Source organism: Bos mutus, chromosome 13 (genome assembly GCF_027580195.1).
Source record: "Bos mutus isolate GX-2022 chromosome 13, NWIPB_WYAK_1.1, whole genome shotgun sequence".
Taxonomy (NCBI): Eukaryota; Metazoa; Chordata; class Mammalia; order Artiodactyla; family Bovidae; genus Bos; species Bos mutus.
In genome coordinates, this window is record NC_091629.1 from 7227539 (window position 1) to 7246008 (window position 18470).

Consider the following 18470-nt stretch of genomic DNA (forward strand, 5'->3'; position numbering starts at 1 on the left):
CATCCTGATGATTTCTACATTTCTTTCCATTTCCTGGGGATTTCCCCTGGTGTGAATTTTGTTAGAAAATATTTTTGATGAATGCAAGATATTCCAATGTAGAGTATACTTCATCATTCTCTAATTGTTGGACATTTATACTATTTTTTCACATTATAAACATCATTGCTATGAGATAAACTTGAATATAATTTTATTGGTTTTAAAAACGGTTACTTTACCCAACAAACTTTTTTCCTATGGGGAGTGGTATTTAATGTAGCCAGATAGCCACACTATTCCTTAGCAATGTCCTTGATTCATACACATATCTCTAGATGACATCGTATTCACGTATGGCACATGTAAAAGGTAGTGTGCAGGGAATTTGTCTTTTGAATTATCTTTGGCTTTACTTTTCAATACCTATTTACTAAGTTTCCTGGTCTAGATTTTAAGCTGTTTGTAAGTTAATCTGAGGAGTGTTTTTTGTTTTTTTAGCATGTATATGTCTAATAAATGCTGTCTTATTTTCTGTAAATGACTTGCGATGTTTACAGTATTAAGGAAGAATGCTTGAAGGAAAGCATACTTGCTTATTGGTATTAAATTTTATTTGTGTTGCATCCACGAGCACTCACTCATGCTGGGCAATTTCAAGATGTTATAAATTCTTATCAGTGTGTAGAGATTTAGGTTTTCTGTATAAAAACATGGAAATAAATTAGTTAACGGTTCATGGTTCTGTTCTTGTATAACTCATCTGCCTATGTAAGTAGTTTTTTATTTTTCCAAGTTAAACAAAATGGTTTTGGAGTAACTAATCAGCTAGAGCCTCTTCTTTCTGAACAAGGCAGCCACAGTGAGTTCTGCCTTGTGGCTCAAAACCACAGACGAGAGGTGGAGTCTAACCAGGTTAAACAGTGATGCTGTGCTTTCGAGTTTAGAGGGCACAATGCACAGACTTAGATGCTACTAAGCCAGATGAGAACTTGGAAACCAGGAGTGCTACAAACTTCCGAATTCCTTCAATTATGTCAGTTTTACCTGGCAGTGAGGCATAGAAGGGAAGAGAATCTTGGCTTTTTTTTTTTTTTTTCAGAGTTCTCTGGAACATTGGCTCATTCCTGTTTCTCAACATTCTGTGGCTGACTGCCCTTTCCACCTCTTTGAGACCAATTTGCTCACACTGTGTGTGGAAAGTATCTTGCTAGAAGATGTATTGTCCTTTGAGATTTTGTGTGTGCAAATTAATATTTCATCTTGGGAAAGAGTCAAGATATTTCAGTCAGCGTGAATATTTAAGTTGTCTTGCCACCTGTTCAGCCATCCTTGTTAGGTCCATACCCCTATGAATGAAGTGGCAACCTAGGATGTGGACACGGTTTCACTCAATTCAGTGTAATGAGGCGCTTATCACAACCAGCCTCCCATGGGATTTCAGGGACAAGGTCTCTGTTCTGTTCATTGGGCAGTGGTTATAAGCTGTAGTTTCTTTCTGATGAATAGTAAGAGGTGTTGCTTTTTTAAGGTAGAAGTAGATGTTTTTCTGGAATGCTCTTGCTTTTTTGATGATCCAGCAGATGTTGAAAATTTGATCTCTGGTTCCTTTGCCCTTTCTAAAACCAGCTTGAACATCTGGAAGTTCTCGGTTCATGTACTGTTGAAGCCTGGGCTTGGAGAATTTTGAGCATTACTTTGCTAGCATTTGAGATGAGTGCAATTGTGTGGTAGTTTGAACATTCTTTGGCATTGCCTTTCTTTGGGATTGGAATGAAAACTGACCTTTTCTATTCCTGTGGCCACTGCTGAATTTTCCACATTTGCTGACATATGGAGTGCAGCACTTTAATAGCATCATCTTTTAGGATTTGAAATAGCTCATCTGGAATTTCATCACCTCCACTAACTTTGTTGGTAGTGATGCTTCCTAAGGCCCACTTGACTTTAGGTGAGTGATCACACCATTGTTATCTGGATCATGAAGATCTTTTTTGTATAGTCCTTCTGTGTATTCTGCCACCTCTTCTGAATATCTTCTGCTTCTGTTAGGTCTATGCCATTTCTGTCCTTTATTGTGCTCATCTTTGCATGAAGTGTTCCCTTGGTATCTCTATTCAATAAGTATAGTTTAATTTCCTGCCTTTTTTTTTGCTAATTTGTGTTATATTGAGAGCATTTTTCTGTGTCTTGTAAATATTGATAGCTTGCACAATGTTCTGTTATGTAACAATTTTTCAGACTTGTTTATTAACTTTGGTGTTCGTTGTTGTTGTTATTTAACATATTTATATGTTTGCCTTTTTTTGCTCTTATAAATAATCTTTAGAAGTACCTTTCAGAGGATATCCTAATATACCAGTCAGATGTTGACATCTCTGATTATTTTCTTAGAATAGATTCCTTAAGCAGACTTATTTGACTAAGGAAACAAACGTTTTTAAGGCTATTGATAGTTATTTCCCATAAATTCATAAATGATAAAGTGAAAAGTACTTACGTTATATAAAAAGGTTTGTGATAAGTCCTAGAGGGGTGGGCTGGGAAGTGAGAGGTAGAATGAAGAGCACCAAGAAGCAACTGATACTACTTCTGAATTCCAGTACTTACTCTCCTACTGAATAGCTTAATGGTTCCATTTGACTGTGCATCAGAATTACCTATGGACTTCTAAAGATAAAACACATTGATACCAATAGAGTCATGTATCTGTTTCAGGACATTTGTGTGTGTTTATTTAAAGCTCTTCTGTTGATTCCAGGAGAGTCTTTTTTTTAAAGAACTTGGGTCCAGTTCAAAAGGGATGATGTTTTTGCCTGTTAAGAGAAGGCAAATAATAGTATAATTCTGTTTTTGAGATGTTTTCTTTTTAGGCTAGGTTTTCTCTCTTAGAATAGAATCTGGAGCATTTAGCATATTTGATTTTGTGACATTTCACTTCATTTCACACTCAGCTCATAATTATCATTTTTAAATGAAAATCTATTATTGAGTCTTTTTAAAAAGTATAACAACATCCCATTGAGATATTAGATCCTATCTTATCGATACAAAGCTAGAATAGGAGATATTTTTCTAGATAGAAGCTATGATAAAAGCAGTATTTTTGTTTATTGTTAATTTGTGCATCCATCCTGCCCCCTAATCTTAGTTGAAAGTGCATTTGAATACATAAGGTCATTTTCTGGGACATCAGATTCCTAGCATTAGAGTCACCAATGCTGATCAGACACAAGAAACCTCCAGAAAACTCCGACTACCTGTTTTATTGAGAGTGGGAGTAAGAAAACTTTTACAGTTGATATGCAGACAATAAAATAGCAATAATCTTTGAACCCTATTTCATGTGATTGTAAAGTAGCTGCCTTGCTGGCTCAGTCATTCATTCATTTATTCATTCATTGTAAAACGATACTCCATATTTAGCTCTTTTTTGCTTCCTTCTGCTCTTCTTGAACCTTTGGCTTCTTAGTCTGCTTCTTCTCATTTTTCTTTCTAGTGTAGAAGACCAGACATATTGGTAAATTTGAAAATACTAGTCCATTTTAGCAGGAGGCTATTAAAAAAAGTTGTTCATGCCATCTAGTTACAATAACCATCTAAAACCGCAAAGGATGGGCTAAGAAGTTTTTTAAAACCATGTTTTCTCTGTGTATAGCTGTCCTTAATTTTCTGCTAGATTGTTGTTAAGTTGCTAAGTTGTGTCAGACTCTTTGTGACTCCATGAACTGCAGCACACCAGGCTTCCCTGTCCTTCACTATCTCCTGGAATTTGCTCAAACTCATGTCCATTGAGTCAGTGATGCCATCTAACCATCTCATCCTCTGTCATCTCCTTCTGCTCTTGCCCTCAATCTTTTCCATCTTCAGGGTCTTTTCCAATGAGTCTGCTCTTTGCATCAGGTGGCCACAATATTGGAGCTTCAGCATTAGTCCTTCTAATGAATATTCAGGGTTGATTTCCTTTAGGATTCACTGGCTTTATCTTCTTGCTATCCAAGGGACTCTTAAGAGACTTATTCAGCACCACAGTTCAAAAGCATCAATTCTTCATTGCTTAGCCTTCTTTATGATATAGCTCTCACATCCATACATGACTAGTGGAAAAACCATAGCTTTGACTATGTGGACCTTTTCTGGCAAAGTGATCTTTCTCTTTTTTAATATACTGTCTCAGTTTGTCATAGCTTTTCTTCCAAGGAGCAAATGTTTTTATTATTATTTTATTATTATTATTATTTTTATAGTACTTTTTCCTTTACATTACTTTATTTTTAATTTTTTAAAATTTAAATTTATTTATTTTAATTGGAGGCTAATTACTTTACAATATTGTATTGGTTTTGCCATACATCATCATGAATCTGCCACGGGTGTATACGTGCTCCCCATCCTGAACCCCTCCCACCTCCCCTCCCTGTACCATCCCTCTGGGTCATCCCAGTGCACCAGCCCCAAGCATCCTGTATCCTGCATCGAACCTGGACTGGCGATTCGTTTCTTATATGATATTATACATGTTTCAATGCCATTCTCCCAAATCATTCCACCCTCTCCCTCTCCCACAGAGTCCAAAAGACTGTTCTATACATCAGTGTCTCTTTTGCTGTCTCGCATACAGGGTTATCGTTACCATCCTTCTAAATTCCATATATATGCGTGAGTATACTGTATTGGTGTTTTTCTTTCTGGCTTACTTCACTCTGTATAATAGGCTCCAGTTTCATCCACCTCATTAGAACTGATTCAAATGTATTCTTTTTAATGGCTGACTAATACTCCATTGTGTATATGTACCACAGCTTTCTTATCCATTCACCTGCTGATGGACATTTAGGTTGCTTCCATGCACTGGCTACTATAAACAGTGCTACAATGAACATTGGGGTACACGTGTCTGTTTCAATTCTGGTTTCCTCGATGTGTATGCCCAGCAGTGGGATTGCTGGGTCATAAGGCAGTTCTATTTCCAGTTTTTTAAGGAATCTCCACACTGTTCTCCATAGTGGCTGTACTAGTTTGCATTCCCACCAACAGTGTAAGAGGGTTCCCTTTTCTCCACACCCTCTCTAGCATGTATTGCTTGTAGACTTCTGGATCGCAGCCATTCTGACTGGCGTGAAATGGTACCTCATAGTGGTTTTGATTTGCATTTCTCTGATAATGAGTGATGTTGAGCATCTTTTCATGTGTTTGTTAGCCATCTGTATGTCTTCTTTGGAGAAATGTCTATTTAATTCTTTGGTCCATTTTTTGATTGGGTCTTTTATTTTTCTGGAATTGAGCTGCAGTAGTTGCTTGTATATTTTTGAGATTAGTTGTCCGTCCATTGCTTCATTTGCTATTATTTTCTCCCATTCTGAAGGCTGTCTTTTCACCTTGCTTATAGTTTCCTTTGTTGTGCAGAAGCTATTTTTCACAGAGCTAGAACAAATAATTTCACAATTTGTATGGAAATACAAAAAACCTCGAATAGCCAAAGCGATCTTGAGAAAGAAGAACGGAACTGGAGGAATCAACCTGCCTGACTTCAGGCTCTGCTACAAAGCCACAGTCATCAAGACAGTATGGTACTGGCACAAAGACAGAAATATAGATCAATGGAACAAAATAGAAAGCCCAGAGATAAATCCACGCACCTATAGACACCTTATCTTTGACAAAGGAGGCAAGAATATACAACGGAGAAAAGACAATCTCTTTAACAAGTGGTGCTGGGAAAACTGGTCAACCACTTGTAAAAGAATGAAACTAGAACACTTTCTAACACCATACACAAAAATAAACTCAAAATAGATTAAAGATCTAAACGTAAGACCAGAAACAATAAAACTCCTAGAGGAGAACATAGGCAAAACACTCTCCGACATAAATCACAAGCAGGATCCTCTATGACCCACCTCCCAGAATATTGGAAATAAAAGCAAAAATAAACAAATGGGACCTAATTAAAATTAAAAGTGTTTTTTAATTTTATGGCTATAGTCACTGTCTGCAGTGATTTTGGAGCCCAAGAAAATAAAATATGTCACTGTTTCCACTTTTCCCCTATCTGATTAGCTTTGAGGGAAATCCAGCAGAGACCCAGGTCTATCACTAACCTGGTACAACATTTGTACTTTCTGCAAAAGGCCACTAAAACTATAAATATCACCTTTTTATTTTGCATATTAAAAGATCTTAATTTGAATGCACTGCATTTTTGTGCTTTCAGTACCTAATGAACCTACTCATTTCTGCAATAGGCTAACCTCAAGTGCCAAGCTCTACTAGTCTGAGTTTTTAATAACTCAGATTCATCTTCTACTTCTGTGCCATGTTTAGGAATGTAATCTTCCTTCAGATGCTTTAAATAGTATAATTTGTGTTCATAGTTATGAAATCCTAAGGTGCTATTGAGAAAATGGTTAAGCCTGGATGTGATATTTTTAGAGCTCACAAAGCATTCCAAGAATATAAATCCAAAGCAATGTCAGGATTCTTGTTTAGCACCCTCAAAGTTACACATCCTACAGATGGAAATGAAGATCATAAACCCGTTTTCTTGAGGGAGGAGACCAGGAACTCATTAACTTACATTGAAGAAAAATTCAGGTATTCTTTGGACATATAAAAGTATTTTGGCCTCATTCCGTCTCTCTAAGTGGTTTCTATTTTTAATATTTAATACTTTAGTTCTAAACCTACCAATTCGGGTCATGAAGTCATGGCCTGTCACTAAAGAGCAGAGCCTTGGTGGGCTGCTGGGACTGGTTCCCTGGCGTTTGCCCTCCTGCTCTATTTTACTAATGACTTGCATGTGCTCTAGGGGCCATCATGTGGGCTCCTGTAGGAAGATGTATTCCAGTCAGCATTTCTTACAGAGTGGGGGTAGAAGTGGTTTCCATCTGTGCCATCTCCAAGTGTACTGTTTTTGAAGTTTTGGTGTTTTTGTGTAGTGATAAGCCAAGTTGATCTGAGTACTTGCAGGGTGTATTATGTGCTGTATCTCATCTGTTCACTCTCTGAAGTCTAAGTATTGTTGCAATTCATTGACCAAGAGGTAGAGTCTGAACTCACCTTAGAGTTAAACCAACTGCTAAACAATAAAGTTATTAACTTGGATTATCCAGTTTCCTATTCTGTGCTTTTGATTTTCCTGCCCACTTTCCTACACGCTTACAGACTTTACATATTGCCCCAATGTTCATTTAGTTGTATATTTTAAACTGTAAAATATTTCATAACAACCTCACTTCTGTTGCCTCTAAAATTTTCTGGTAGGCAATTAAAATAGAAATATAAGAATAATCAGCATTTGTTATTAAAAAACTGGCATAATTTTTAAAACCTTACCAAGTCTGTATTATGTCTTAGCATCTTAGTCTTGAGTAAAAATACACTAGCTTCGTTAGTGTCACTAATCCTCTTGGTGAGTACCACTGAGCTGTACAGTTAAATATAGTTAAAATAGTATGTTTTATATTATGTGACTTTTATCACAGTGGTGGTGGTGGTTTAGTTGCTATGTCATGTCGGACTCTTGCGACCCCATGGACTGTAGCCTGCCAGGCTCCTCTGTCCATGGGATTCTCCAGGTAAGAATACCAGAGTGGGTTGCCATTTCCTTCTCCAGGGGATCTTCTCGACCCAGGAATCAAACCCAGGTCTCCTGAACTGCAGACAGATTCTTTACCAACTGAGCTATGAGGGAAGCCCTTTATAATTAATAAACTTTATTACTTATTGTTGATTAGTGCTGACAGTTCTTATATTCCTATTAATTGCTTAACAGAAAGTTTTAGAGGAGATAAAAATGATGTTCTATATTTTTCAAAAATATATCTGTGGAGATGCTTTACCCAAGGAAACAATTTCACAATTAAGGGGAAAGCTTTACCAGAACTAAATTGTATTAATAGATGGTCCCTGAGAACTTTTCACAAAAATGACTCAGTTGTTCTGCTAATCTACTCAGCCCATTGAACTTATATAAACAGAAAAATGTAAGAAGGAGCTGCAGATATTTACATTGTCACATCAATTGTATATGGTGTCTATTTTAGTAAGTTCTTTGGATATACATTGCTTTAAAATTAAGGTAAAATATTTTCAGATTTTAGCACCCTCTTTTACTATCATATATGCTTTAAAATCAAGGTGAAATATTTAGATAGGTAAACCTAAGAGATTCACATTGCACATTTAGGTGATATTAACACAGCAGATATTTTGGATTCAGAGGGCCACTCTAAGTGTTTTTCTCTCTCTCCCTCACCTCCTTGCATCTGTTCCCTTTCTCCCTTGCAGTTTGCTCCTGATGCAAAATGCGATTGTTACTTGCAATTTTAGTTTGAGATATGAACATTTGGAGTTATGTGTTTTTGAAAGAAAATGAAATGTAGATGGGTATTTTGTACCTTCAAAATAAGAAACAAATAGCACTTTCTAAAATGTTTGAAAATTGTTTCAGATTCAAATTTGTTTTGCAGAGTCAAACAAGTGTTGCTTGTCATCTTTATTGTATTAATTGTTTGGAAAATGAGCTAGGCTCCGCAGTGTGCTCTGACTCACAGCATTTGCATCCTGTTTTTTTCTTATACACTTGCTCTTGGTGGAGGGAAGACTGTCAGAAGTGGTCAGCCCGACCTTACTGACTGTGGGCTGCACGTGGCTGTTGGCCGGCTAGGTGACCGTGTTGATTTTATATGAAATACAGTGAAAGAAACGAAATGGGAACCGCTGCAACTGCTGCTTCCCTGTGAGCTCTTTTCCTTTGTTGCTCAGAATCCAGATGGAGACAGCATCTTTGAAACTTGAGAAAATATGACATTTTCCTCTGCCTCTACCTTCTCCTCACTCCCGATACATATTGTCATAGGATAAAGGAGCTAATCCTAGCTGTATCAGACAAGAGGTCATTGTATTTAAAACAGTTGTAAAGCAAGCATTTTATTGCTCATGATTATTCCCAAGACTATGTAGTATTTATGAATGAACCAACCATCTCTAAGATAAATATATTTTGTGATTCAAGAACTTGGGTGGTACTTTCCCATGGGAGAGGGTCATTGTGTAAGAATGGCTGGATGTCAGAATTATGTCATTACTCAGGTAAACCACAATTCCTGTGTAGATTGAGAGGGAGAGCCTGGAAATGTCATCATGTAGAACCGGGCACTGAAGTGGGGAGGTAGAACCTTGGGAGCTGGTTAAGCACCTTAATCTTCGTACAGTATTTGTCAGAACTTCCCCGAATCCCTGTTTCTTCTTTTAGACAGTGAGAGGTTCAGTTGGATATTCTCTACCCTTTACCTTCCAGCGTTTAAAACTCTGTTTCTGAAGTTTTTCATGGCATTCAAACTGCTGAGGTGGGTTAGGAACAGCTGGGGACATTGGTTCGAAGAAGGAGCCTGACTGAGACTGAGTTTCACTGATTTTGCTTTTCTTGGATTTCCTGATCTGCTCCACAAGCAAATCCGGCCGCTTCAGAGAACCCTGTGCTCCGATGCTCACCTCTGGAAGCGTTATGGCGATCCTAAGTAGATGTACCTCCATGAGAGGTTTGAACACCCCCTTTAAGGTCAGATCCTTTATGTGCATAGCCTGATGCACGTCTGTGTTCCAGGGGTTGTTTTTCTTACCTGATATCAAGACTATTACCAAGCCCAGTTGTAAGTTATGAGATAAAACTACAGCATCAAGCTTCTGGTTTTGCAAATATACCACCCTGAAAGATTTGCTGTGTGATGGGAAACTTAATTGCAAAATTACTTTTAATTCTCACATGTGTTCTTCCATATTGAAGAGTTCCAATGTGATTTTTTTTTTTTTGGCGTATTTAACATTCCTCAGTGTCCCACTGATATAAATATAATTTTACAACCTATAAACTATTGCGCATATATCATAAAGGCTAGAAAAGATATGAGTTATACTTCAGAATTTAAGGCCAGAATGAGTTTTGAGAACTGTTTGTAGTACTTTTAACATTTCAAGGAAAAAAAAGAAAAACTGATGAAATTTGATGTGCCTGCTAGGAGATATTACTTTATACCTTAATTTAAAAATTGGCTTGAATCAATTAATATCTTCAATTTTTTTTTATAACTCCTGGTCAATACTTAAACTTCAGTTTATCAGGAAAATTAAAATAGTTAACAATAAAATAGTTGTGAAATTTGAGCTGAAGACATGCTAATACAGTTTTGGCATTCAAAATCTTTGGATTTTGACTCTTTAAGTTTAAAATTTTAAACAAGTTACAGTGTAAAGTGCAATTAGTGTCTCTTGTTGCAAATTCTACCACATTTTAGCAGACTATATCATTTATAAATAGATATATAATCTACTACTAGACAATTTTGTTTTGACAAAAATAGCATGAATTTTGAATTTCCTTTTTGTCTTGTCATAGTTCTGCTCAGAAGTAGGAACAGATTTTAAACACATATCCTTTTCTTTGTCTCCTCTACCCCTCTTATTAATAATGGTTAAGACTGTGAAAGATGGCAATTATCAAAATGGAAAGGAAGAAAAAAAAAATGCAAAGGAAGATGTATACGTATATGTACCAGTATTTATGCTCATTTAGAGATGGGAATTACTGCTAATATTGAAATGATTGCTTGACCTACCAGAGTTTCAAACAATGCTTTTCAGTTCATTCCACTTGAAAATAGATGTGTCCCTAATACGTGTGTGTGCTAAAAGTCACTTCAGTCATGTCCAGTTCTTTGCAACTCTATGGACTGTAGCCTGCCAGGCTCCTCTGTCCATGGGATTCTCCAAGCAAGAATACTGGAATGGTTTGCCATTCCCTTCTCCAGGGGATCTTCCTGAACCACGGTTTGAACTTGTATCTCCTGTGTCTCCTGCATTGGCAGACAGATTCTTTACCATTGAGCCACCTGGGAAGCCCTCAAAAAGTGCCTTAATAGGCATGCAGATGGTTTAAACTGATAGGGGCTGCCACACTGTCTGACTGCAGTTACAAGTTGGTTGTTGAACCTATGTTTGTGTGTGTGTGTGTGCGTCACTTTATTTATCCTCACCCTCTCTCTCCTCCTGACCAACCCCCTCTACTCTTCTTTATATCTGTGAAGTGGTATGAAGGTCAGAACTGTACATTGACAGCAATCCTATTTACAGACCATTTTATGGTTATCTTTAAACTTTAGCTTTGGCGTTGCTTCCAAGGTCATGCTCTGGTGCAGCCATCAAGAGGCACAAAAGATAAACTCTGACCCAGAGGGGACTGGGTCTGCCACATTGACTTGACAATATGACTATTGAAGATTTTAGCAAGCTTGATGCAGTTAAAAAAATGGTCTAAGCTATAACTACTCATTTCACTTCAGCCTCATAATCTCAGGTTAGACATCCTGAAAAGAGTTTCCTTTGTTTTCCGTCTGTTTTTTCTTGGAGAGACGATAAAGTGGAAAATTGAATTCTCTTGGACCACAATTGCAGAGTTGAAAAATATTGTAAATTTAAAATCTTAAAACCACACAGGAATATTCAAACCCATAGGATTCATAGAGGGTGTAAAAATGAAATCTATATGCATTGGGTGTTTAGTGTTTCAAAACATGGCAGAATTCCTAATGATTTTTTAAAAGACGTTTGGAATTTTTGTTTTGAGATAAAGTGGAAATAGAATTGAGTTTCCTGTGCTAACTTAGAAATATCCATGACTTCTATAATGCTCATGAAATTTTCCTTTATTTCTGCAGTAGGGATGTAGGTCTGCCAGGAAATCTGACCATCAGCTAAATAGCTGTTTCTGAGAGATAAAGCCTCGAAGCTGCAGCTTATTATGCCAGGAATAAGCCTCAGTCCCAAGGCATTGGGTGGGTTCTGTGTGATTTCTTTTTATTGAATTGTAATTGGCTCAGGAAGAGGGGAGAGAGAACAGCTACTTAGCTTACCCTGAAAGAGATTTACTCCATACCCAGGGTACTGCTACCAGGGAGCAGCAAATTAATATGCATTTCTCAGCCTGGGTGGCTTTTTGACACCTGATGATGTGGCAGTACATTTAGATGATAAGGAAAATCCCTGATCACAGCAGGAACATCTGGGTTTTTCTGGCAAGAGAGCAAGTTTCCTACCTTGTGTAGAAGCTTAAATGGCTGTTTGGTCCAGTGTCTTCTAATTTAAAAGAAGAGTAATTCCTTATGGTATTTTTCTTATATAATCTTTTAGATATAAAGTTGTGGCTTTAATAATTTTTTGCTGTTTGCAAATTTAGTACTTATTAGGGCTTTCTATTGGTCTGTTGGTCTATTTCTACTAATATATTGGTCATACTGCTAGATTTTTATAAGTCTCAAGAAAAAGATTTCATGTTTTGCTTTAAGTTTACCAATATGCAGAATTGAGACATTAACTTGATCATAGAATAAAATAGATTTAAAAGCCCATTCTTCAATTTATTATAAATTCAGTGTGAAACTATCACTGACTAACATTTTGGTTGGTTTATTTTTTTCTTTAGGTTATGGTATATAAGTTTTGCAAATACGTTCAAAAAATATTTTTGACTTTTATGTAGTTAGCTATAGTTTGGTCCATGGAAAATGTGGTCTTGCAAAGACGTAGTTAAGAGTACCGTAATTTAAAAATCATTTACACTGGAAAAAATATTTTCAAATTGAAAATAGAGCACACGGTATACATTTCATTTGAAAATGGTGACTGTCCACGCACATATTGTAGAAAATACAAGTAGAAACACATAGTGTACTATTAGGTTTAAGCATGTACTTACATCACTGAATACGAATCACAGCTTAATAGAATTGTAAAGTGTTTGTACTTGATCCAGACTTCAGGCAGGATTTTGAGGAAGAACATTGCTGAAATGCCAGTAGCATGAGATGGTGCAGTCAACAAAATAACAGATACTGTGGGGTAACAACTGGTAACATATTTTAGAAATTCTTCACTTACCTGGTGATGACTAAGGTGACTGACTGTAACTGGACTTTTCGTAAACACATTAATATATGAGTTTATTACTGGCTTTACCATATCAATATTGAATTAGGAAAACTTTTTTTATGAGGGATATAGTATTTTATTTTTCTTACCATTTAAATGCTCAAAGTTGATTCTACTGATAGATCTTTTGATTTTTTTTTTAAGCCCTTATCTGCCTTAATATGATTACTTTATGGTAGCCTGCTGCATGAATTACGTGTCATAATTGACATAAATGGAGAAATGCCACACTACTTTTTAGATGCAATTGGAAATCATCATATTTTCCGCAGACATTGTATACTGTAGTACTGTAGGTGTGACATAAAATTGAAATAGGCATCTAACAGTAGCATGCTGCAGTCCATGGGGTCGCAAAGTGTCGAACACGACTTAGTGGCTGATGACAGCAATACGTCTTTTAGTATAAATTTAAAAGTACAGTCTTTGTATTTCAGTGAAAGTGCATTTCCACTAAATTTTGTCATGATACCTTTATTAAAGTATCCCATTTCAATTTGATTTTTATTTAAAACATTTTTTCATTTTTATTTCTTGAGTTTCTGTTTTTCAAGATTATTTTATTAGTTTCTTATTATGATTATTTGCCGAGCTGTGGCATGTGGGATCCTAGTTCCCCTACCAGAGATAGAACCTGCACCTCCTGCCATGGAAGCATGGAGCCCTAACCACTGGGCTTCCAGGGAAGTCCCTCAATTTGATTTTTAAAACAACTGATAGAAATGTTCCTTTAAAATTATGGGATTCTGAAACCTCGTGAAAATAGAGAACATAATAAGTATTCCAGAAAAAGCCATCCACGTAGGTGTAGGCCACTGAGCTAAGTGCTAGGGTTTAAAGGTGACTGGTGATCTTCTGCCCAGGTGTCACTGTGATCATGAAAATAGCCATTTTAAAAATTAACTGAATTATAAGTTAGAATTATAATTAGAACTAAAATTGGAATATAGTGATAACAAGATGCATGACATTATTAGTTCTGGTGAAAATCAGGGAATGCCTCTTACAGAAAGCAGCTTAGGGACTGGGTGTTGAAGAGTGGTGAGTGTTTTTACAGAAGCAGCATTACTGGGAGTCTAGACTCAGGAAGATCCTGATGGAGATGGGAGGCCTGTGGCACTGAAGGTCCACAGCTCGGCCTCGTGTTTGTTCTAGGTGTGACGTGACCTAGAGGGCATTGTAGAAGAATCCTCTGTGGCAGGTTGTTGGAGAGGATGAGGATTGACCAAGCCTCCAATTTGAGGGCTGCTGATTGTTCAGATGAGAGGCACATTGATTCTGTACGAGGGTGATTGCCCAAATCTAAGATCTTGGCCATGAACTCTGGATTCACAAGACCTAGCAACTGTGGGGATTAGGCAGGATGGAAAGATGTGAAACAGGTGATTCTGTTTTTCAGAAGGGTGCCAGAATTGATATAGGAGTTGGGTTTCATTTTGATCTACTGATTTTGAGATATCTTTGGGACATCCTGTTGGTAATTTAGATCATGAATTCAGAAAAAATATTTAGTGTTGGTGACCTGTGTGTAGATATTTTCATGGGTTAGGTTTTAAATGGCTTCCCAGGTGGCGCCAGTGGTAAAGAACATGCCTGCCAATACAGGAGACTTAAGGACCATCCCTGGGTAGAGAAGATCCCCTGGAGGAGGGCATGGTAACCCACTCCAATCATCTTGCCTGGAGAATCCCATGGACAGGGGAACCTGGCGGGCTGAGGTCCATGGGTTTGCAAAGAATCAAGATACAACTGAAGTGACTTAGCATGTGTGCAGATTTTGAAACTGTACACTTTTGGGCTTGTTCAGAGAGACGGTGGTGAGTGGTCCATAGTAAGAGCCCACAGGGGCCATTTAAAAGATGAGGAATCTCCATCATTATGGAGATTCAAAAGGAATCAAAAGCACCAGCAGCTTCTTGGATTCTAGACATCAACAAGAGTGTTTTGTAGCATCTTGTCTCATCATTTTAAAGACAGATTTTCCCCTTTGCAAGTGGTATTTCATCATGTCACATACACCGTGTTCATTGTCAACTTTTCACCTAACGGTTTTAGCATCCATTAATTATCTTTGCCTGAATGAATGATTTCATTAGGAGTTGAAAATGGTGATTTTTCTAATTCTATTAATTATTCGATTATTACGTGCATTCAATTCAGGTTAGTTCAGTTCATTCGCTCAGTCGTGTCTGGCTCTTTGCGACCCCGTGAATTGCAGCACGCCAGGCCTCCCTGTCCATCACCAACCCCTGGAGTTCACTCAGACTCATGTCCATCGAGTTGGTGATACCATCCAGCCATCTCATCCTCTGTTGTCCCCTTTTCCTCCTGCCCCCAATCCCTCCCAGCATCACAGTCTTCCAATGAGTCAACTCTTTGCATGAGGTGGCCAAAGTACTGGAGTTTCAGCTTTAGCATCATTCCTTCCAAAGAACACCCAGGGCTGATCTCCTTTAGAATGGACTGGTTGGATCTCCTTGCAGTCCAAGGGACTCTCAAGAGTCTTCTCCAACACCACAGTTCAAAAGCATCAATTCTTCGGTGCTCAGCTTTCTTCACAGTTCATCTCTCACATCCATACATGACCACTGGAAAAACCATAGCCTTGACTAAATGGACCTTTGTTGGCAAAGTAATGTCTCTGCTTTTGAATATGCTATCTAGGTTGGTCATAACTTTTCTTCCAAGGAGTAAGCATCTTTTAATTTCATGGCTGCAGTCACCATCTGCAGTGATTTTGGAGCCCAAAAAGATAAAGTCTGCCACTGTTTCCACTGTTTCTCCATCTATTTCCCATGAAGTGATGGGACCGGATGCCATGATCTTCATTTTCTGAATGTTGAGCTTTAAGCCAACTTTTTCACTCTCCTCTTTCACTTTCATCAAGAGGTTTTTTAGTTCCTCTTCACTTTCTGCCGTAAGGGTGGTGTCATCTGCATATCTGAGGTTATCGACATTTCTCCTGGCAATCTTGATTCCAGCTTGTGCTTCTTCCAACCCAGCGTTTCTCATCATGTACTCTGCATATAAGTTACTATGTTTTCTGAAAGGACAAGTTTTCCTCCTTGACTATTGGTTACTTTGAAATACCATTCCTACAGAAAAAGTAGGATGTATTTTTTTAATGCTCTCTGTTTGATTGTTCATTTTCAAAGTAGAGAGTTGGTATAATAATACTTTCTAATGGTGGGAAATGAATAGCAAAACCAGGTCCCTAGTCAATGTTAGGAGCACAAGATCCTTGATGTAAAACTTGTGCTTCTGTTTCTCCACCCTTCCATCTTTCCTGTCTTCATGGATCTTTTAGTTTCTGTCATTAATAAGTTTATCTGCCTTTTATGACTTATTTGAATGTCTGGTCAGTAAGTTTAGGGACTACCATGTGAAGCATAGATTTGCTTTGTTCTGAAGTTATTATGGTCAAGGAAGGGCTCTTAATATTTTGAGACACAGTGAACTTTAGTTGCTTCATTTGCTTGATTCCTTTCTTTAGACTTTGTCTGTGTCTTCTGCTTTACCCTTTCCATGTTCTTATAAGCAAGGTCCGCACTTCATCGTGGGTGTGGAGCAGCAGCCTAATCTCACCAGCATTTTCCTTGTACTTGTGGTTGTGCCTCATCACAGCTTTGACCCACAGTAACCAGAAGGATACAGAGTTTTTCTAGTAAAAAGTAGTTGCCGCTAATGGTAAATTCTACTATTGTGTTTTTAATGTTTACTTTCTGTAGTTTGGTTTTAAAAAGTTAAAAAGTTTCACGCTACAGTTTATACTGTAGCTATTTCACGCTACAGTTTATACTGTAATTATAATTATAGATTACATTGTTTTTTAAAAGTCACAATATTGGCCTAGGTTCAGGATGACCAGTTCATTTTTAAGTTTTATCCTCTGATGGAACAGAAAACAGTATCCTGGTTTATTCCAAGGTCTATACAATCAATCCTATTATGTTACACTTTTTGTTTCTATGTGTGTGTTTGTTGCTAATGTGGTTTAAGTAATGAAGAATAAGAATCAATCATGTGTATGAAGATTTTTACAGCCAGACTACCCTCAACAAAGTTTTTAAGGAAAATATTTGGGTATTTAATGTGGGGCACTGATGTAAGTTAGCTGAAGTGAGGCTAACATTTTAAATTTGTTCTTTTAGAAGATATTTAGATTTAGCTATTGAACTGAAATGCTCAATTTTCCTACCTTATCCTAGCCTTCTCATATCTTTTCAGAACATTGAGATTAAGCCAAAGCTCTAAAGCCAAAGCAAGTTGTTGTAAATTATTATTTGAAAGAAATACCTTGGCTGCTCTGGGGTATATTAATAAATATTTATCAATCAAAGACATCTCATCTCAAGTATGTTGGGGTGAACAAATAATGTGTCTGCGATTCATGGGGTCGCAAAGAGTCAGACACGACTGAGCGACTGATCTGATCTGATTTGATCTGATTTGATTATGTACCATGTGTTGGGATAGGCTAATTTTTTTCTTCTCTCACTATTTGAATTAATGTTTACAACTAGCTTGTGAAGGAGGTAACTGAAGAGCCCAGAGTCCTCAATCTCTTACCCAAATTCCTGAAACTATGAGGATCTAAATAAAGAGCAAATTCATTCATCTTCTGTTTTAAATGTTTTTGGTAAATTATAGAAAACATCTTACAACATTATTCTAAGATTGGAAAGAAGAAGAAAAGAGAAATGCCATGATTGAGTGATGATGAAAGTCTAGTATAGAAGTATTTCCCTGCAGAGGTTGACCCCAGAGGAGGGCAGAGTGTGTTGTTCTGTCTACTGTGCTCCTACCTGTGTGGCCACAGCCATCAGACTCCCTTTCCCAGGCAGGTGACTGCATTTCTGAGGTCTAACCTGGAGGAAATGACCTCAATCAGCTCTTTGATATCGACTAGGGGAAAACATTTTAAATATGTAGAATCATTTTTTTTTCTGCTACTTTAGAAAAACCAGGTGCATCATTAATTTGCAAAGTCTGGTTTTTTACAAGACACCTTTTTGTTTCTTTTTGAATAGAAAGATGAAAACTACAGAAGCCTCCCACGGGACACTAGTAATTGGTCTAACCAATTTCAGAGAGACAATGCTCGCTCATCTCTAAGTGCCAGTCACCCAATGGTGGACAAGTGGCTGGAGAAGCAAGAACAGGTAACATAAACGCATCCTTCTACATGTGTCGGTGATATAACTTCCTGGCCCACCCCCTAGGCATTTCCCTCCATCACAGTGATGCTTGGAGATAAGTGGTTCTGCCCAACTGTAGTTAAATACCAGGCTCTGTATCTGAGTGTGTCTAACGTAAATGTAGACTGTTTTGATGGTGGTCCCTGATCAAAGATTTCTCCTAAGCAGTTGCTGTAGATTCTCAAAAATTACCACCATAGAGCTTTTTAGGTTGTGAGGCACAGATATTTGGTATGAATAATGCAGTTTATAAGTAGACTTTCAAGGCCACCCATGGGGGACTTCCCTGGCAGTCCAGGGGTTAAGACT

General features: G+C 37.5%; 1 protein-coding gene across 15 annotated transcripts in view; it reads left to right on the plus strand.

Moving 5' to 3' along the window:
• The window catches only part of PARD3 (par-3 family cell polarity regulator), a 579453-nt gene that overhangs the window by 259278 nt on the left and 301705 nt on the right, over positions 1-18470 (plus strand). For 12 of the 15 annotated variants that reach the window (XM_070380969.1, XM_070380965.1, XM_070380973.1 and 9 more), the window contains one exon: positions 17994-18125. The exons of the other annotated variants lie outside the window; for them this stretch is intronic. In XM_070380969.1, coding sequence (XP_070237070.1) covers positions 17994-18125 — 132 coding nt within the window. The remainder of the gene's footprint in view (positions 1-17993; positions 18126-18470) is intronic. 15 annotated transcript variants of the gene reach the window in all.